General features: G+C 36.3%; 2 protein-coding genes and 1 non-coding gene across 4 annotated transcripts; all 3 read right to left on the bottom strand.

The window, feature by feature from the left end:
• Positions 1 to 948: 948 nt before the first annotated feature.
• On the bottom strand, positions 949 to 2,761 carry LOC131321254 (uncharacterized). The gene is made up of 3 exons (XM_058352258.1): positions 2,752 to 2,761; positions 2,277 to 2,357; positions 949 to 1,460 (listed from the first exon to the last, which is right to left on the bottom strand). The coding sequence occupies exons 1-3, from the start codon at positions 2,759 to 2,761 to the stop codon at positions 949 to 951; spliced, it is 603 nt and encodes a 200-aa protein (XP_058208241.1).
• Positions 2,762 to 8,810: 6,049 nt separating this feature from the next.
• TRNAI-AAU (transfer RNA isoleucine (anticodon AAU)) lies at positions 8,811 to 8,884 on the bottom strand. Its single transcript has one exon. It is a non-coding gene; the product is annotated as a tRNA-Ile (tRNA).
• Positions 8,885 to 10,982: 2,098 nt separating this feature from the next.
• On the bottom strand, positions 10,983 to 15,358 carry LOC131320663 (methylesterase 17). Of its 2 annotated transcripts, XM_058351431.1 has the most exons (4): positions 15,021 to 15,358; positions 14,811 to 14,951; positions 11,705 to 11,839; positions 10,983 to 11,410 (listed from the first exon to the last, which is right to left on the bottom strand). In XM_058351431.1, the coding sequence occupies exons 1-4, from the start codon at positions 15,276 to 15,278 to the stop codon at positions 11,129 to 11,131; spliced, it is 816 nt and encodes a 271-aa protein (XP_058207414.1). In that variant the 5' UTR covers positions 15,279 to 15,358; the 3' UTR covers positions 10,983 to 11,128. The 2 variants fall into 2 exon arrangements, with proteins under 2 accessions (XP_058207414.1, XP_058207415.1); XM_058351432.1 differs by lacking the exon at positions 11,705 to 11,839 and having other exon boundaries at positions 15,021 to 15,338.
• Positions 15,359 to 16,030: the final 672 nt, after the last annotated feature.

Genomic DNA, 16,030 nt, shown 5'->3' with positions numbered 1-16,030 from the left:
GGCTCATTTCTTGGTATGTCTGGTTTGCTTTCCATTAATGCAATCCACACATACACTAAGATCAGTAAAGTCTAAAGTGGGAAGAATCCCATCTTTTACTAATCTTTCCATTCTTTCTTTGGAAATATGTCCCAACCTTTTATGCCACAAGTTTGAGGAATGTTCATCAACTAGACTACGTTTAGTTCCAATATTATGATGCAGGGTAAGAATAGATTCAACGAATTGGCCATCAAGGTTTAATTTATACAACCCATCACAAAGCATGCCAGAACCAACAAAAGAGGCATACTAGAATAAACTGAAACTTTTATTCTCAAAATGAAATGAGTAACCATCCAAATCAAGTTTAGGGAGCGAAACTAAATTTCTAGAAACAGAAGGAACATAAAAAGTCTGATGTAAATCCAAATGATGACCAGTATCTAGAAATAAACGATAAGTGTCCACGGCTTCTATTGGAGCTTTGACTCGATTTCCCATGAATAAGAAGTTCGCATTAGGGTTTATGGTCTGGGTTGAAAGGAATCCCTGCATCATATTTGAAACGTGAGTAGTAGCACCAAAATCAAGCCACCAAGTATTAGAAGGAACTTCAGTTAGGTTTGATTCGAAACATACAGAAATCAAATTCATACCTTTCTTTTCAAACCAAGCCTTACGTTTTAAATAGTCTTTCTGATAGTGTCCCGACTTTTTGCAGAAATGGCACCTATCACTGTACTTTTCCTTCCTCTGAGTCTGAGAACTTTGAGCACAATCATTTTAGGTGGTCCTTGCTTTATGACCTTTTCAGGCTTCATTCGTTTCTTTCTGGCCCCTTGATATTTGAGATGAGCCGAATGTTGTCCTGATTGCTTAAGTTTTGCCTCCTTTTGAACAAGCATACTAGCCAATTCATTTAAATTCCACTTATCATTCATAGTGTTATAATTAATTTGAAATGGCTCATACTAAGGAGACAAGGACAATGAGTTCCAAAAATTGCACGAGAAAAAACTCATCCATACTCATTCCTAAATTCTTTAATTGAGCAGCCAAATTTGTCATTTCAAGGACATGCTCATGCATCCCACGGCTACCATCATATTTCATGGTGGTAAGCTTTGCCATTAGTGTCCCCGCAAGAGACTTATCAGCCTGTTTGAAACGTGTCTCAATACTTGTAAGATATACCTTAGCATCGTCAGCATCAGGAAGTGTTATTTTGATATTGTTCGCTATAGTCATTCGCATAAACATTAAGCCCAGTCTATTTGACCTTTCCCATCCTTCATGTAAAGATTTTGTTTCCGCACTGCTTGTATTGGTAAGAGCAGCCGACTTCTCACATCGAAGTGCTAGATCAAGATCTAAAACTCCAAGGTGAAATTCCACATGTTCTTTCCATTCTGAGAAATTCATTCCATTCAAGGTCGGAACAGACGAAGCATGCGAATGTAGCGAAACAGATCTTAGTGCTGCAAATAATGATCCATGCTTACTATGTTAGTGCTAAGAGTTAACAATAATATGACAAAATAACTATGTCAAAAACAATAATCAATAGCGTAACTATGATCTGCCTTTGGGTTCATCTAATGTCACACTATTTAACAGTTATGGTGATTCCCTATCACTCATATGACTAATCGATAAACATTCATAATTCAGTAGGTATGTTACCTTTAAATATCCATTCCAATCTCAATTATGAATACTTATCAATCATCATATTCCAATTCATTAATCATTCAAAAGTGGTGCACCTTGGAGCCTATCTAATATTCTCATGATTAAGAATTGCGATTTACAAACTCATTAATTTTTAACACTTGGGATTATGTGCTAAAATTCTATAAGTTGACTTAAAATCGATGTACCATTCCGTTTGGGTCACTTTGGTGGGTACCAAACGTATCTTAATATGGACCTCAAGTCAGAATAATGAGTTTGCTAAACATTAGGTTTGTATTAAAACAAAACTTCATAAATTTCCATAAAAGAGAAAACAGAGCTGACCCGTGAAAAAGCCATTAATAATACTTGTAGTATTCTGTTCATAAAAATTATTGGGTCACCAAAGATCTGTCAAAACTTGTACTGTAAAACATAATCTAGTTCGACAGAATACCACCGTTTTCTCATAAACCATTCGATAGGAAAGACAAAACAGATTACCCGTCCAAAGTCATAGAAAAGATATCATCATATCCTTTGATGACAGAAACCCTTGGATACCGGATACATGCATATAAACAATTAATTGGAGACATACATAGCATGCACATATATACATGATACATACCCATTGATCAGAAGCAATTTACAAACAGGTAGGATCAAAATCATAAAAGTTAATGGGTAAGCCTCATATTCTGATTGGACCGAAGAGTATTTAATCAGAAAATCAATTTAGAACCCACCGAACAAGAGTAATCTGATTGTGTAAAACATCCATACGGTCGGCAAACATTAAACAATTAATAATGCTAACAGATTGGATTTGCCGAGACAAGTCTTTGAGTGAAACCGATATTAACAGATTCGATTAATAAGTGACAAATCTTACCGATAAAGTGGAAAGGTTACATAAGCCCAAAACCAATTAATCGGAGAACATAATAATTCATAACCATGCTCTGATACCACATGTAAAATAATCTATCATGCCGTTAAATAATTAACAAGCCCAATCTATCCAAGATCTAGAACTATCATGTTCTCACAATCATAACATAAGGCGGAAATTAAACATACGAGAAAGCGTACCTGAATCCATGTGAACTTTATTGATTCGAGAACTTTAGCGATAATACCTACAAAACTCTAACGGAAAAGGTTTCTCTCTCTCGACCTTCTTTCTAGCAATATAGTAACGTAAATATGATGGTGGACTGCATGCCCTTTTATAGGCAGAGAGAGGACCTGTTTCCTAATAAAGCATTTATTCTTTTTTCCATCAAAGTAAGATTCTAGAAAACAACTCCATCAATTTGACCAATCACATAATTTCTTAGGGGAAAAAATATGGCTCATAATCTCGTCAATTTATAATTACCATATGTGCTGATTGCGTAATGTGGGCCAATAACGGAAATATTCTTACAGGTTGGTCCAAGAAGTAGGCAGATCGAGCCCCCGATTAGTTGCTTTCGCTGGTTCTACCTTGGGTTCTTCTTGTGTGTGGGATCCCCGACCGGCATGCCCACGCGCGAGAGTCGCCACCCTGATTTTTGAGATGGATGATTTGAGAAATCGAAGGTTTTGATTCAAGCAAAAGAAATGCATTTGGTCTAGCGAAAAACGTTGAGATTATGGGTTCGGAAGCCATATTATGAATGGGGAAGGTTTTATTGAAAAACACCCCACTCGCCCGGTTGGAACCGGTCTTTACTTAGCATTTTCAAAGAGGAAAACTTTAAATATCTTTTAGAAGATTAACTCTTTAATAAGCACATAGGGGAAAGGGACATGAGATTGAATATATCTCATTGTCGTGCTTCTGGTGCTTCCGGTACGGTGAATGATAATGGATATTTGTAGAAATGAAATTACACATTATTTACAGATTGCCTTGACCACAAACAACACTGCACGTTATATCATATTATACCGCACGATCTTATGATCTACCGTGCAGTGCATTTATCCTGCTGTCAGTCCACCATTATAAATCAAATGCTCATGCGGTATATTAGCTATAACGTGCGGTGTTACTTAAAATATCATACAGTGTGACCCTTCATACTTTTCAGAACATCTGTAATGCCCCTAATTTTGGGAACGTTAAATAAGAAATTTCATTGAAAATCTAAATAGAGTCTGGCTCAATATTACAGCATAAATCTCAAAAGAGTACTTTTATTCAAATAAGGGAGGGAATTAGGGTTTCTATCTACTGCTTCGCCTGTTCCTCCATCCTGGCCAGCTCCTCGGCTCCAAAGGCTTCCAAGGTGTAGAGTTCACCATGTTCATTTATAAGATCTGACATATTATACCAGTGTCGCTACCAGTATAATATGTCATGGTCACTAAAGGTAATACCATGAGCTACAAAAGCTCAATAGAGTAACTCATACCCCTAACCCTTATCTTACAAGCATTATGGCATATTATTAACAAATTCTACTTAGTATAAACATATCTAACAAACAGATAACAATGATACATCCGCATTCACTATTCACTATCGTTGGTGTCCATGATTTTTGAGTTTCTCCTACGCGTCATTTCGTAGACCGTGTCACTGGTTTCATCTTTCATTAACCAATCAACATTTTCAAAATCGTCATTTTACACACCCAACCTCGGTTCCATCGTTCCGGTCTCCCGAGTATCCTCACAATGATTCCGTCGAACCGGGTTCCCATTGACACACTTTGCATTGGCTCCTCTCCGCGGATAACCAAGCCACAACCCAACCTCGATTTCACCGTTCTGATCTCCCGAGTATCCTCACAATGGTTCCGCCGCACAGGGTTCCCATTGGCACACAAAACACACACCACACAATGGGCTATCATGTCTAGCCACATTGCGGTTTCCAAAACATTTCACCTTTTCAAAACACGCCTTTTCATTAACCACACCCTAGGTGTCATGTTTCTACTTTCTTGATTCCCGTGTCTCATTTTCATGCAACGACTCCGCGGTAGGACTGTTCACATACATAATCATAAATCATTCATTATAATCTTAAAACTAAACTAGCAAGATTATCTAATTCTATAGTACTAATCATGCTCAAATCACCACTTAAAGCATAACGCCACATGTACGGACGCCTTTAGAGTAAAAATCACTTATGCTTTACAATAAGACAAGTAATGCAAGCAATTCATGTATACATGCTGATAACCATCCTAAAGATCAAAATACGAATATTTCTACCAAACGATAAAGTCTTATCTTTCGAAAATCGTTATTTCTTCCTTTGTGGAAAGTTCAAAACAACATATATTTATTGGAGTATAAGTCAATTATTCCGACATGCTTATACTTCCATTAGTGAAAATAAGTTTGTTAACCATCATGCATTTCAAACATTATAAGTGATAGATAACCTTATATGCTTAGAGAGAGCGGTTAAGGATATTTTACATTATACTTAGAACTAGAGAATAAGGACATTCTATTTATACTTAGAGATAGGGGATAAGAAGATTCTACTTTCCAAAATACGGTTTTACGTTATACGTTGAGTTAGTGGACAAGGGACTCTACCTTTCTTCTTGGCGGTTGGTCGGTTTTGAGGATAGGTCGTCGGTTTTGCGAATCGGCGGTGTAACAGCTCCGAAGTGCTTCGAAAGGAAGAGAGATAGATTTTCTCTTCCTAGAAACAACTTTGCTAACTAAGCTAGGCTACTTTAAAGATCTAGGGGTGATTTTTGGAGGTGGTTTGGTGGTACCTCTCAAGAACTTAAAGAAACTTGAACTTTGGAACTAAGAAAGTTTAGAAATTCTAGAGAGAAGTGAGAGCAAAGAGTGAAGGGGTGAGAATGACTTGAAGTGAGCTTGCTATTTATAGGCCAAGGGCTCTCCCTCTCTCTCTCTCTCTCTCTCTCTCTCTCTCTCTCTCTCTCTCCTATTTTTGATTTTTTTTCTTCTTTTGTCATGTCAAAGCATGGCTTGGTGGGTAGGTTGAAGGGTAGTGTACAAGTAACCATCAATGGAAGACTAGATTTTGTACTTTGGATAAATTTTAGGAAGATTTGATGGAGAAGGAAATGATGGTTCAAAGATTGGGTTGGTAAGTGTGTGCGTGTGTGTGTATATATATATCTATGTATAAGTACACTTGAAGTACTATGTGATCTAGTTTAGGAAAGAGTAAGGCTTTCAAGTGTCAATCTAGAGAAGATATAGTCAAATTCTTAGAAATATAATAAGCTAAGAAGTACATATATCTATATATAACCATATATGTGTACTTAGAAAATCTAGGAAGTTGACTTTGGTGGGAAACTTAGACTTAGGGCTATAGGTCTAGGTTTATCCAAGGGATAAAAGTTTTCCTAACATTTATTATCCAAATGTGTAGGAGATAAATGTGATAAGTAAGGCTTCGGAATGACTAGACAAGTGAAGATAAAGGTGACAAGTGAGGCTTCGGAATGACTAGACAAGTGAATATATATATATATATCGGGACGGTTCAAGGGACACCCCAAAAAACACCTAAAAAAACACCCCAAATCTCAATCTCATAGTTCCCGATCAAATTTTTATGATCCGAACCGTTCAATGTGTGCAGAATGTGATTTTAAGGGTGCTCGCAAGAAATTAGCAAAAAATATGACACGGAAAGGCTTGATTTGAGCAATTTTTATTTAAACCGTTCAATAAAAAACTGTTTGAAACTGTTCGGATCAAGCCCTTCCCGGTCATTTTTTTTGCTGATTTCTCACGGATACCTTTAAAATCACGTTCTGATCACATTGAGCGACTCGGATCATCAAAATTTGATCGAGAGCTATGGGGTGTTTTTTTAGGTGTTTTTTTAGGTGTCCCCGGAACCGCCCCGTATATATATATATATATATATATATATATATATATATATATATATATATATATATATATATATAATACTATTTTAGTCCAAGGAGTTCCATTAGGGTTGGGAGGGGTTCATAAAGCTCTAAGATAGTCAAAAAGGTCCATCAATGGTTAGGAGATTGTAGCTAGATGAATTGGTAGTTCGGTTCTTCCAACTAATCGGTTGAAAACCAATTCTACTTGCCACGTAGGTTTTCTAGTCAAGAAATATAAATTTTAAGGACTAAAATTTAATTAAAACGGATTATAGAAATTTAAAAGAAATTTTAAAAGTAATACAATTAATTAAAGGAAATTTCAATATAAAAGGAAATTTTTATTCATTAAAATTTCGAGTCGTTACAACATCTTTGTATTTTCAGATTGGAACCAATCATGGAATTGGTACCTTTCTTCTTGTTTTTATTGAGAAATAATTTTCAAAAATCTTTTTGATGCACTTGATCATCATGGATGATCGTAAAAATCTATTTTGACAAGCTGAAAGCATGATTTTTAAATAAACTACCCTCTGAGATACACCTGTATTATCATCTGAACAATATTAACAGACCCAACAGCTAATTTACATGATCAAGGCAGTCAGAACAAATAACTAAATATATTACAATACCGTGCGTGGTAACCCACTAGAGCATACGGTGTAATATTACACCGTACGGTTTAGTGGGTTTAGTGCAGTAGCTAGTTCTTGTTTCTTAAAATAGTTTTTAAGTCAATACTTAACCCAAAGGGTCAAGTATGACCGGAGAAAGCCCCCTTCAGGGCCAAGACTGAGTTTGGCCCAAGGAAACTTGCTTTTACCTTCGGCTTTGAGTTTGAACGAGGAATGAATGAGTGTTAATGAGTGCGGATATGGGTGAACAAGTGTGGATGATTGAAGAGCTTGAGGTATTGGAGTGGTAAAGCTCCAAAGTTACTCCCTCCGTCCCAAATTCTTTGTCCGGTCTGCAAAACGGAGTGTTAAAATTAATGCAATTTTTTCGAGAAAAATTCAAACTTTTTTCACAAATTAAAAGTACTCATTGATATCTAGAAAGTTGTTGAAAAACTTTTGATTTTTTCTTGCAAAAATTGTATTATTTTTAACATTTCGTTTTGTGGATCAGACAAATAATTTGGGATGGAGAGAATGTTTGGTAGAGGGAGAGAAGTGCCTAAAGAATGTTAGTGATAACTTTCTCTAGGTTTTTTTGGGAGAAAGTGGGTGTGAGAAAGGGAATGCTAAGAAAATGGAGTGTTTGAAGTCCCTTTCTCAGGAGGGGTATATTTATAGGTAAGAGCCAAGGATTATCAATACAAATGGGGGAGGTGACTTCTAGGCCGGCCAGAAGTGTATTCTTTGTCAAGCCGACTTTGAGCTATGGCTCAAGTGAGCGTGACCAATAACTTTCTGAGTCAGTCAGAACTTTTCCTAAAATGTCGTGCGGTTTATCTCATGACCTCGTGCGGTGTAACAATTTTTATTATATTGTGCGGTGTAGAGATGTCCCGTGCGGTATTAAAGGCTCAATCCTGGGCTTTTCTGGGCTTCTGCTGGGTTTTTGGATTTTGGGAGTCCACATTCAAGTTCTCAAAAGTTATATTTCCTGTATTTCATCATTGGAGAATTTAAAGAACCTTAGAGGCCCGGATTGGGGTGTTTACATTGTGCTTGTGAAAATAGAAGATTTTTGTTGAGCAAGTTCAGTTCCGATGACAAATCAGAAGTCTTCCTACGGTTTTTTCTTTCCAATTTTTTTGTGATCCAATGCCTCGTTTGATAACAGTGATAGATAGTTGGGATTGGTAAGGAGATGAAATTATGATTGGGATTGGTAAGGAGATGAGATTGGTAATGAGTATATTTGTTTAAGATAAGATTAGATGATATGATTATGAATATCATGTTTGTTTCACATGTGATATAATTGGCTTGATCGTATACATTTTCGTTTTTGCCCTTCACATGGGATATGATTGGTAAGGAGATGAGATTGGTGAAAGCTATTTTCGTATTTGTACATTGACAATGAGGGGATTGTATTGTTAATACCAAATGGAAGAAGCCCTTCTCAATACCTCCTAATACCCACCTTGCTAGTACAAAGAATTAATAATCCCAACTCATTTTAGATTACCAAAAACAGTATTAATATTCCCATGGAATTAATCCCAAGTTCTAATATGATTATTCCAAAAGACCATAAGAAGACGAGACTCGAGAGATTCTGAACTCCTTCTGAAGGAGAGGAGAAGGTCCGAGTTAGCAAAAGCTTCTGAATCAGAATTGGCCCATGCAGGTCTCGAACCTGCGACCTTCGCGTTATTAGCACGACGCTGTAACCAACTGAGCTAAAGGGCCAGTTGAAATGAAAGCACGCATTTTATTTTATATTGAATTTTCATTTTCGGCAATTACATTGGAGCATATTCTCAGCTCTGTGATCAAGATAAATGATTCTCGCACTGGGAAAACTCAACCAAGGTTTGGGTATTTAATTGTGTTGTGTTCGCAGAAGAGAAAATAAGAACCCAAACAAGAGGCCCCGTTTGCTAAGATTTTTATTTTTTTAAATATTTATTTTTTATTTTACGGGACAAGTTATTCTCTTACAATACATCATATTTAATTTAAAAAATAAATACTTATTTTAGTTAATGAACACACCCATATATTTAAAATCTGCCACAAAACTGAGGGGTGTTTATCTTTTTCTAAGCTTTTTTAAACTTCAATTTATAACATTGAATATGTTTGTTGGTCCCTGCGCGGATCATTCGTTGCCCGTTAAGGGTTTGGTTTTCTGTACTCAAGAGATTTCAATCCGGTTTCCATGGATAACCTGTTTGTTGAGCTTTCTACCCAACCTCAGGCTCCGGACTCGATTCTTGTTCAGTCTTTGGGCTGTTTTTTGTTTCAGTGAAAGCCTTTGAGGCGTTTTTTCGGATTAAAAAAAAAAGAAAAAAAAGGAATATGAATTCTAACTCTACATGATGAATATATATATACAGTCATTTTCAAATGAGGAGGTCCTTATTTTAACTAAAATAAGGACCTTTCCATTTCTCCCATTTTCAGTTCGAATTTCAATGATCCGAACCGCTCAATGTGTTTAGAACGTGATTTTAAGAGTACCCGTGTGAAATTAGCAAAAAAAATGACCGGGAAGGGCTTCATCTGAGCAGTTTTTATTTGAACCGTTTGATAAAATATAAACAAAAACTGCTCGGATGAAGCCTTTTCGGTCATTTTTTTTTGCAGATTTCTCGCGGGTACCCTTAAAATCATGTTCTGAACATGTTGAGCGGCTTGGATCATCGAAATTCTATCGAAAAAGAGAGGTCTTTATTTTATGGGTAAATTTTATAAATGGTCCCTCTAGTTTGCATGAATTCTCATTTTCGTCCCTCTAGTATTAATTGTGTTACTTTTAGCCCTATAATTTACATTCTGTCTCAATTTCGTCCCTCTCGCTTACGGCGTTAATGAAACAAACGGAATTTGAGGACAAAATTGTCATTTCTCCTCACAGAGGGACTAAATTGAGATTTCATGCAAACTAGAGGGACTATTTCTACAATTTTATTTTTTACTTTTGTTTTTGCAAATAAATTAAAATACATCATATGTAATATATTTTTCATCTCATTTCATATAGAATAATCAAAATATGTTGAAATTTTTAAAAGTTTTTCTTGTATATATCACAAAAAATATGAGAAAATTCGAAAAGCAACCCCTATATTAAATGTCTTGGTATTGTTTTTTTTTTTCAATTGAATTTTCACTCCCGTTATTTTCTTTGTCACATGATTAAAAAGAAAAAGTTGTTCAGTAGTATTTAAAAATCTTCTAATTGTGTTTAATTAGGCAATGACACACTATTGAATATTAAGAGATCAAATACACTAAAATATGGGTACAAGTGTATTTATTTTGGGACTTACTCATAAGATCACTCAAATAACAAATAAACATGGATTTTGAACATTTTTTTTATCGGGTGAAAAAATAAAGAGATTATAAGATGATACAAAGACATTAGCTAAGGGGTTGATTTGTGCATTTTCTAATATTTTTGTAATGTGTAATGAAATATAAATTTTTTCAATATAGTTCAATTACCCAATAAAAAATAATTTAGTTGTCAAATACATTACTTATGGTTTTTTTTATTTTATTTACAAAAAACGAAAGTAAAATGTATAATTTTAAAAATAGTTCCTTTGGTTTACATAAAATCTCAATTTAGTCCCTCTATGAGAGAAAATGACAATTTTGCCCTTCAATTCCGTTTGTTTCATAGATGGCGTCAGGGAGAGGGACGAAATTGAGACAGAATGACAATTATAGGGTTAAAATTGATACAATTAATATTAGAGGGACGAAAATGAGAACTCGTGCAAACTAGAGGGACCATTTATAAAATTTTCCCTTATTTTATTAAGTTAAGATAATCTTTAGGAGAAAGGGACTATATATATATAACACTAATGTAGTCCAAGACTCCGGGCTACCTCTTGTTCACATAATCACAAAGAAAACCAATTACTACAATTGACTCTGAATAATAATGGGGTAGTATTATTTTCAATTTTCAATCAACTAATAAATCCCGACGGAAGCAGCTGCCTTGACAAGCAATCCGAAGAGCAGAAACGGCGCGGAGAAAAACGGGCTGTGATCACTCTCCAAAACATACACCTCCGCCGGCGGCCAACGCTTTACCATCTCCTCTTGTTGCTCTGGCTTCACCACCCGATCCTGCGTCGTTCTGATGTAAACACGTGGGACCTCATCGCTATCGATCATTCCCTCTTCGAATCGAGCAGAGACCAGCGCTTTTATTGGGCCTGGTCTCAGAAGCATTGCGGCCAAAGTTGAATCCTGTGGCAATCGAGAGCCATCAGTAAAAAAACATGGGGAAAATTGAAAAAATTTAGGTCAATTGATTGGAGGGAATTTGTTTTGGTAACTCAGTGTCTTACGTCCGGTTGCGGAAACCAAATAAAATCCTGTGATGACCAGTCCCATAGAAATTGATAGAATTGAGATGTTTCAAACTTGGAACCTTAGGAAATATACTAAATTCTTATATATCAGGCATTGTCATTGACCACCAAGCCAATATCCCAACATTTTTCTGAGGTTAAATTGATTGAAGGAATTAGGGATTAGTACCTCTTGAGGGCTCAATTGGTAGGCGATTTTGCGTTGGAATTCTTTCTTGATTAGGGCACTGGTTGGGGGTTGATCCGGTCCTAGTCCGAACCCTAGTTCGTGTACGTCGCCGTATTCTGATAAATCCGGTACTCCCTGTTTAACAAAATGGGAAAGAAAAATATTTTAGCCTCAAAAAACAGGATATGTAAAATGTTTTGGAATTGTATGGAATTTTGCTGCTATATATTTGCAAGTTCTGGTAGATGTAAAAATGGCCAACTACCAAGTATAAGCACAAGAAGAATTAATACAAGCAATTACGGATGCAAGGAAAAAAAATTCAAATCAAACCCAAACAGAATCTGATGGTGATCATGATGGTTTCTTTGAAGTTCACTTTCTCCCAATATAGGAGCCCCCCCCCCCCCCCCCCCCCCCCCCCCCCCCGGTAAATGTACATTTCTAATACCCAAAAAAGAAAAGAAAAGCGAAGCTTTGGCAAATAATTGGAGTAATAGGAGGGGGTCCGATCTCCTCTGTTCTGAAAACTCATGTGCCTTTGTGTTAAGGGATTTTTCGGCCGTTGGATTGTGCGATTATTATTTTTTATGTTTTAAATTCAACGACCGAAAACTCCATCAGCACAGAGACACGGTAGTTTGGGGATTCCGTCCAATTTTGCTTCCAACCAATCCCATCCAGATTATTGTTGTAGGCCCGGAAAAGGCCTACAAATGGTCCACAACTGAACCGAACTGTTTGGAAGCAAAATTAGCCTAGGATCCTTACCGAAATTTTGGGCACAAAAAATCCTGCCTCGGTTACGAGGTACTGATGAAATGGAGACCATGCTAGCTAGAAAGGCCCACAAGTATGTAGATTCCTTTGCTTTTGCATGCAAAGTTGCAAACCCACGTGTATTTTCAGGCAAATCTCCTCAAAGTTGGCATGCACTGATGCACTACTCACGATATAGATGCCGAGAAAGTGCGTTATATATGTATGCTTTACATATGAAATTGCACTACAATCAGGCGAACTATATGAATGTTGATTTTGGTGTTCCATTTTGTAAGCAGGTGCTTTATTTTTAACGTGAAATTACTAGAAATTTCATGTACAAAGTGGAGCACTTGTGTACAAAAATTGAGCGCGAAAATCAATTTCCTATTCAGAATAAGTATGTATGCTACAAACACAATATGAAAATACAACTTCGGATGCAATTGCATCCGTAGTCGTTCGATGCATGCAGACTGAAGTTGTGTTTGTAAACTTTTTCCGAAACAAAACACTCGAGGTTTATATTGCAACATTATTATTGCCAGGTTATTAATTATTTGCACACCAGTGAACTACCATGCAGAATAAGTTTGATGCTACAAACACAACCTTCAAATACAACTTTGGATGCAATTATGTTCATAGTCGTTCGATGCATGTGGACTGAAGTTGTGTTTGTAGACTTCTTTTTAAACAAAGCACTCGAGATTTATAATTGCAACATTATTGCCATGTCATTAATTATTTGCACACCAATTTGATATTTCAAAAAAATTCAGATAGCTCATACAGTAAAGCAGACAGTTGTCTCCAACGAAAAAAAAATCAAAACATACAAATTAAATTGAAGACTAAATTTTTTTTTTTAAAAAAGGACAAAAAAGACTCAAATTTTGTCTTCTTCGTGTTAATTTTTAACACTTAATTTCAGAAAGAAAACATAAAGCCAACCAAATAACTATTGAAAAAATTAAAAAAAATGTCAATCTATTTTAGGAAAATAGGTCATCCAATGTCAAAACTGAACCTTTTTCCCAAGAGGAGCAATACAATACACAACACTCAGACCATAAAATGTCCATAAAAAGAAATCAACGGTTCAAATTCAATATATAACACTCGGATCATGAAAAAAAACGAACGGTCTAAATTTACAATCAATACATGACACAAGAAGCATGACAGTGCCCATGAAAAGAAAATGATAGTCCAGATTTAATTGTGAGTTTTGAGAGAGTAGGTAGAATGATGACACTGAAAACGTTCAATACTGTTACAAGTACGTGAAGACAGTTGTAACCCATTCACTGCGTCCGTCCATTGCGTTACACAACCATGACCCACCATTTCATGTGATTCTCCTCCTAATTACCATCAAATGATCATTCAGTGACACGGGCAGAGTTTTGCCCTGCCACTGACAGAATTGATCAGGGTTCTATGTTTTTTAAGGTCAAGAAAGAAAAAAAATGCTCGTGAATCCTCTGGCTCAGACATGAATGATTTCCGTTTTTATTGGACCGGAGAAGAGATTAATCGCACTAGTATATATGCGTAGGTTAAACTGAACATCTTGGACTCTCGATCCAAAAAAAAATTTACTATAAAAGAATCATTCACACCAACAGTACTACTGAAGATGGTGACGTTGGAACCCCCCCTAGACTACTGACTACCTATATCTATCTACTCCCTCTTATCCTTTGTTCTTATTCATCAAGACAAACAAAGGAATCTTCAGGCCCAGTATTGCCCATCCCGGGGCCTCCTGATCAGACTTTATGTTTACATCAATTCCGATTTTCAGAACCATTTGCCTGAAATTTGAAGGTCTTGACTGGTCCTTACCCCCTCTGTAAATTACCTCTGCTTGAAAGAACAGAATCCACACATGTATACGTATTTCTACAAATCTCTCTGATGCATTTTTGGAGCAAGTAGTGCAATTTAATCATAAAAGGCGAAGTCAAACACTTATAATATGCCAGAACTCAAACTTCAAACCAACATAAAAAATTTCAAAAAAAAAAACAATCACAAGTCAAACATTTATGGGCCGTTGACAATGATTAGACGTTAGGATCGATCTCACATAACGCGTTTCCGCACCGTAATCGATTACGAGCCAGGAGAATCAGTATCTACATCAATAATAAAAACGGTAAAACCGTATGAACGTTACTCGTATGTCGTTCAAATTTTGTTGTAAACGAAAGTTTGAGCACGGAAAAGGAAAAAAAAAGGACAGTTTGTTTTCCGATGTAATTGCGGGAAAGAAGTGGTCCTTAGGGGGGGGGGGGGGGGGAAGAGAGAGAGAGAGAGAGAGAGAGGTATGACTTACGTCTTTGACGTCTTGTTCGGTGCAGAACCCATTTTTCAACATTGTGGCTCCTAAGTAGATTGCCAAGCGTATTTTCTTCCCAAACTTGTGTGTTGCATCGGTCAGGCTTAGTCCCCCGGCGCTGTGTCCTACCAAAATTACCTGAACCGTACGCATCAATTAAGGCCACGACTGATGAGAGAGAGAGAGAGAGAGAGAGAGAGAGAGGACCTTTTCGTCATTAGGCAAGGAGGACATGAATTCCGTGAACGGCTTGTTGTATTCATCGAATGTGAGAATGGTTTTGGCGTCGGATCGATCGATTCCGGAGCCTTTGAGGTCTATGCAGGAGACTTTGTAGCCGGAATTCTCCATTAGGCACCTGATTTTGTACCAGCACCAACTTCCACCACCTATTCCATGCACTAGGACAAAGTGAGGCACCTTCAAGGGCATTAAAGTCATGTTACAGGCCGCCTCCTCCCCCATAGCCTCTCTCTCTCTCTCTCTCTCTCTCTCTCTCTCTCTCTCTCTCTCTCTCTCTCTCCTTATATATTAGTTGGAAAGGTTACATAAGTCACAGGAATTAAATAACTCTCCTTATATATTAGTTGGAAAGGTTACATATGTCATAGGAATTAAATAATAGTAGCGTCTACTCATTCTATACACGAGGATAGAAAAAAAATAAGAGAGAATTTTTTTCTATTGTCATGTATATCAGTGGATCGGTGAGTATGAATCTTGAAATTTACTCAAATTTACTCAATGTTCTCACAAATTAATTAAAAAAAATCACAACAATAAAAAAAAATTGAAGAAAACAAATTGGTTTCAAGGAGTATTTATTACGTTGTTGATCAATCTTAGTTTCATTTTCAAGCAAAATAAAGTATTTATTTTATATTTTGAAAAAAGTGTAGATATTTTGAAAAAAGTGTAGAATAATAAATAAATAGATGAAAAAAAATGAGAAAATTACATGTAGGAGAGAGAGTTAAGGGGAGAGCTTGGTTTTATTTTAGGTAACTGCATTAATTCGTACAGTATATATTATAGATTGAGGCCATGTTCCACTAACGTTTTTATTTTTTAAGTACTTATTTTTTATTTTACGAGACAGGTCATTCTCTTACAATACATCACTTTTAATTCAAGGGCTATTTATTTAGTTCCCTTAACGGAACAGAGCCTGATAAGTCATAAACTGTTTTAGTTTGAGTATGAGAAAGTGGATTTAA

This window comes from Rhododendron vialii, chromosome 3a (assembly GCF_030253575.1).
Source record: "Rhododendron vialii isolate Sample 1 chromosome 3a, ASM3025357v1".
Lineage (NCBI taxonomy): Eukaryota > Viridiplantae > Streptophyta > Magnoliopsida > Ericales > Ericaceae > Rhododendron > Rhododendron vialii.
The sequence above is the reverse complement of the archived record's forward strand: the minus strand, read 5'-3'. Positions and strand labels throughout refer to the sequence as shown.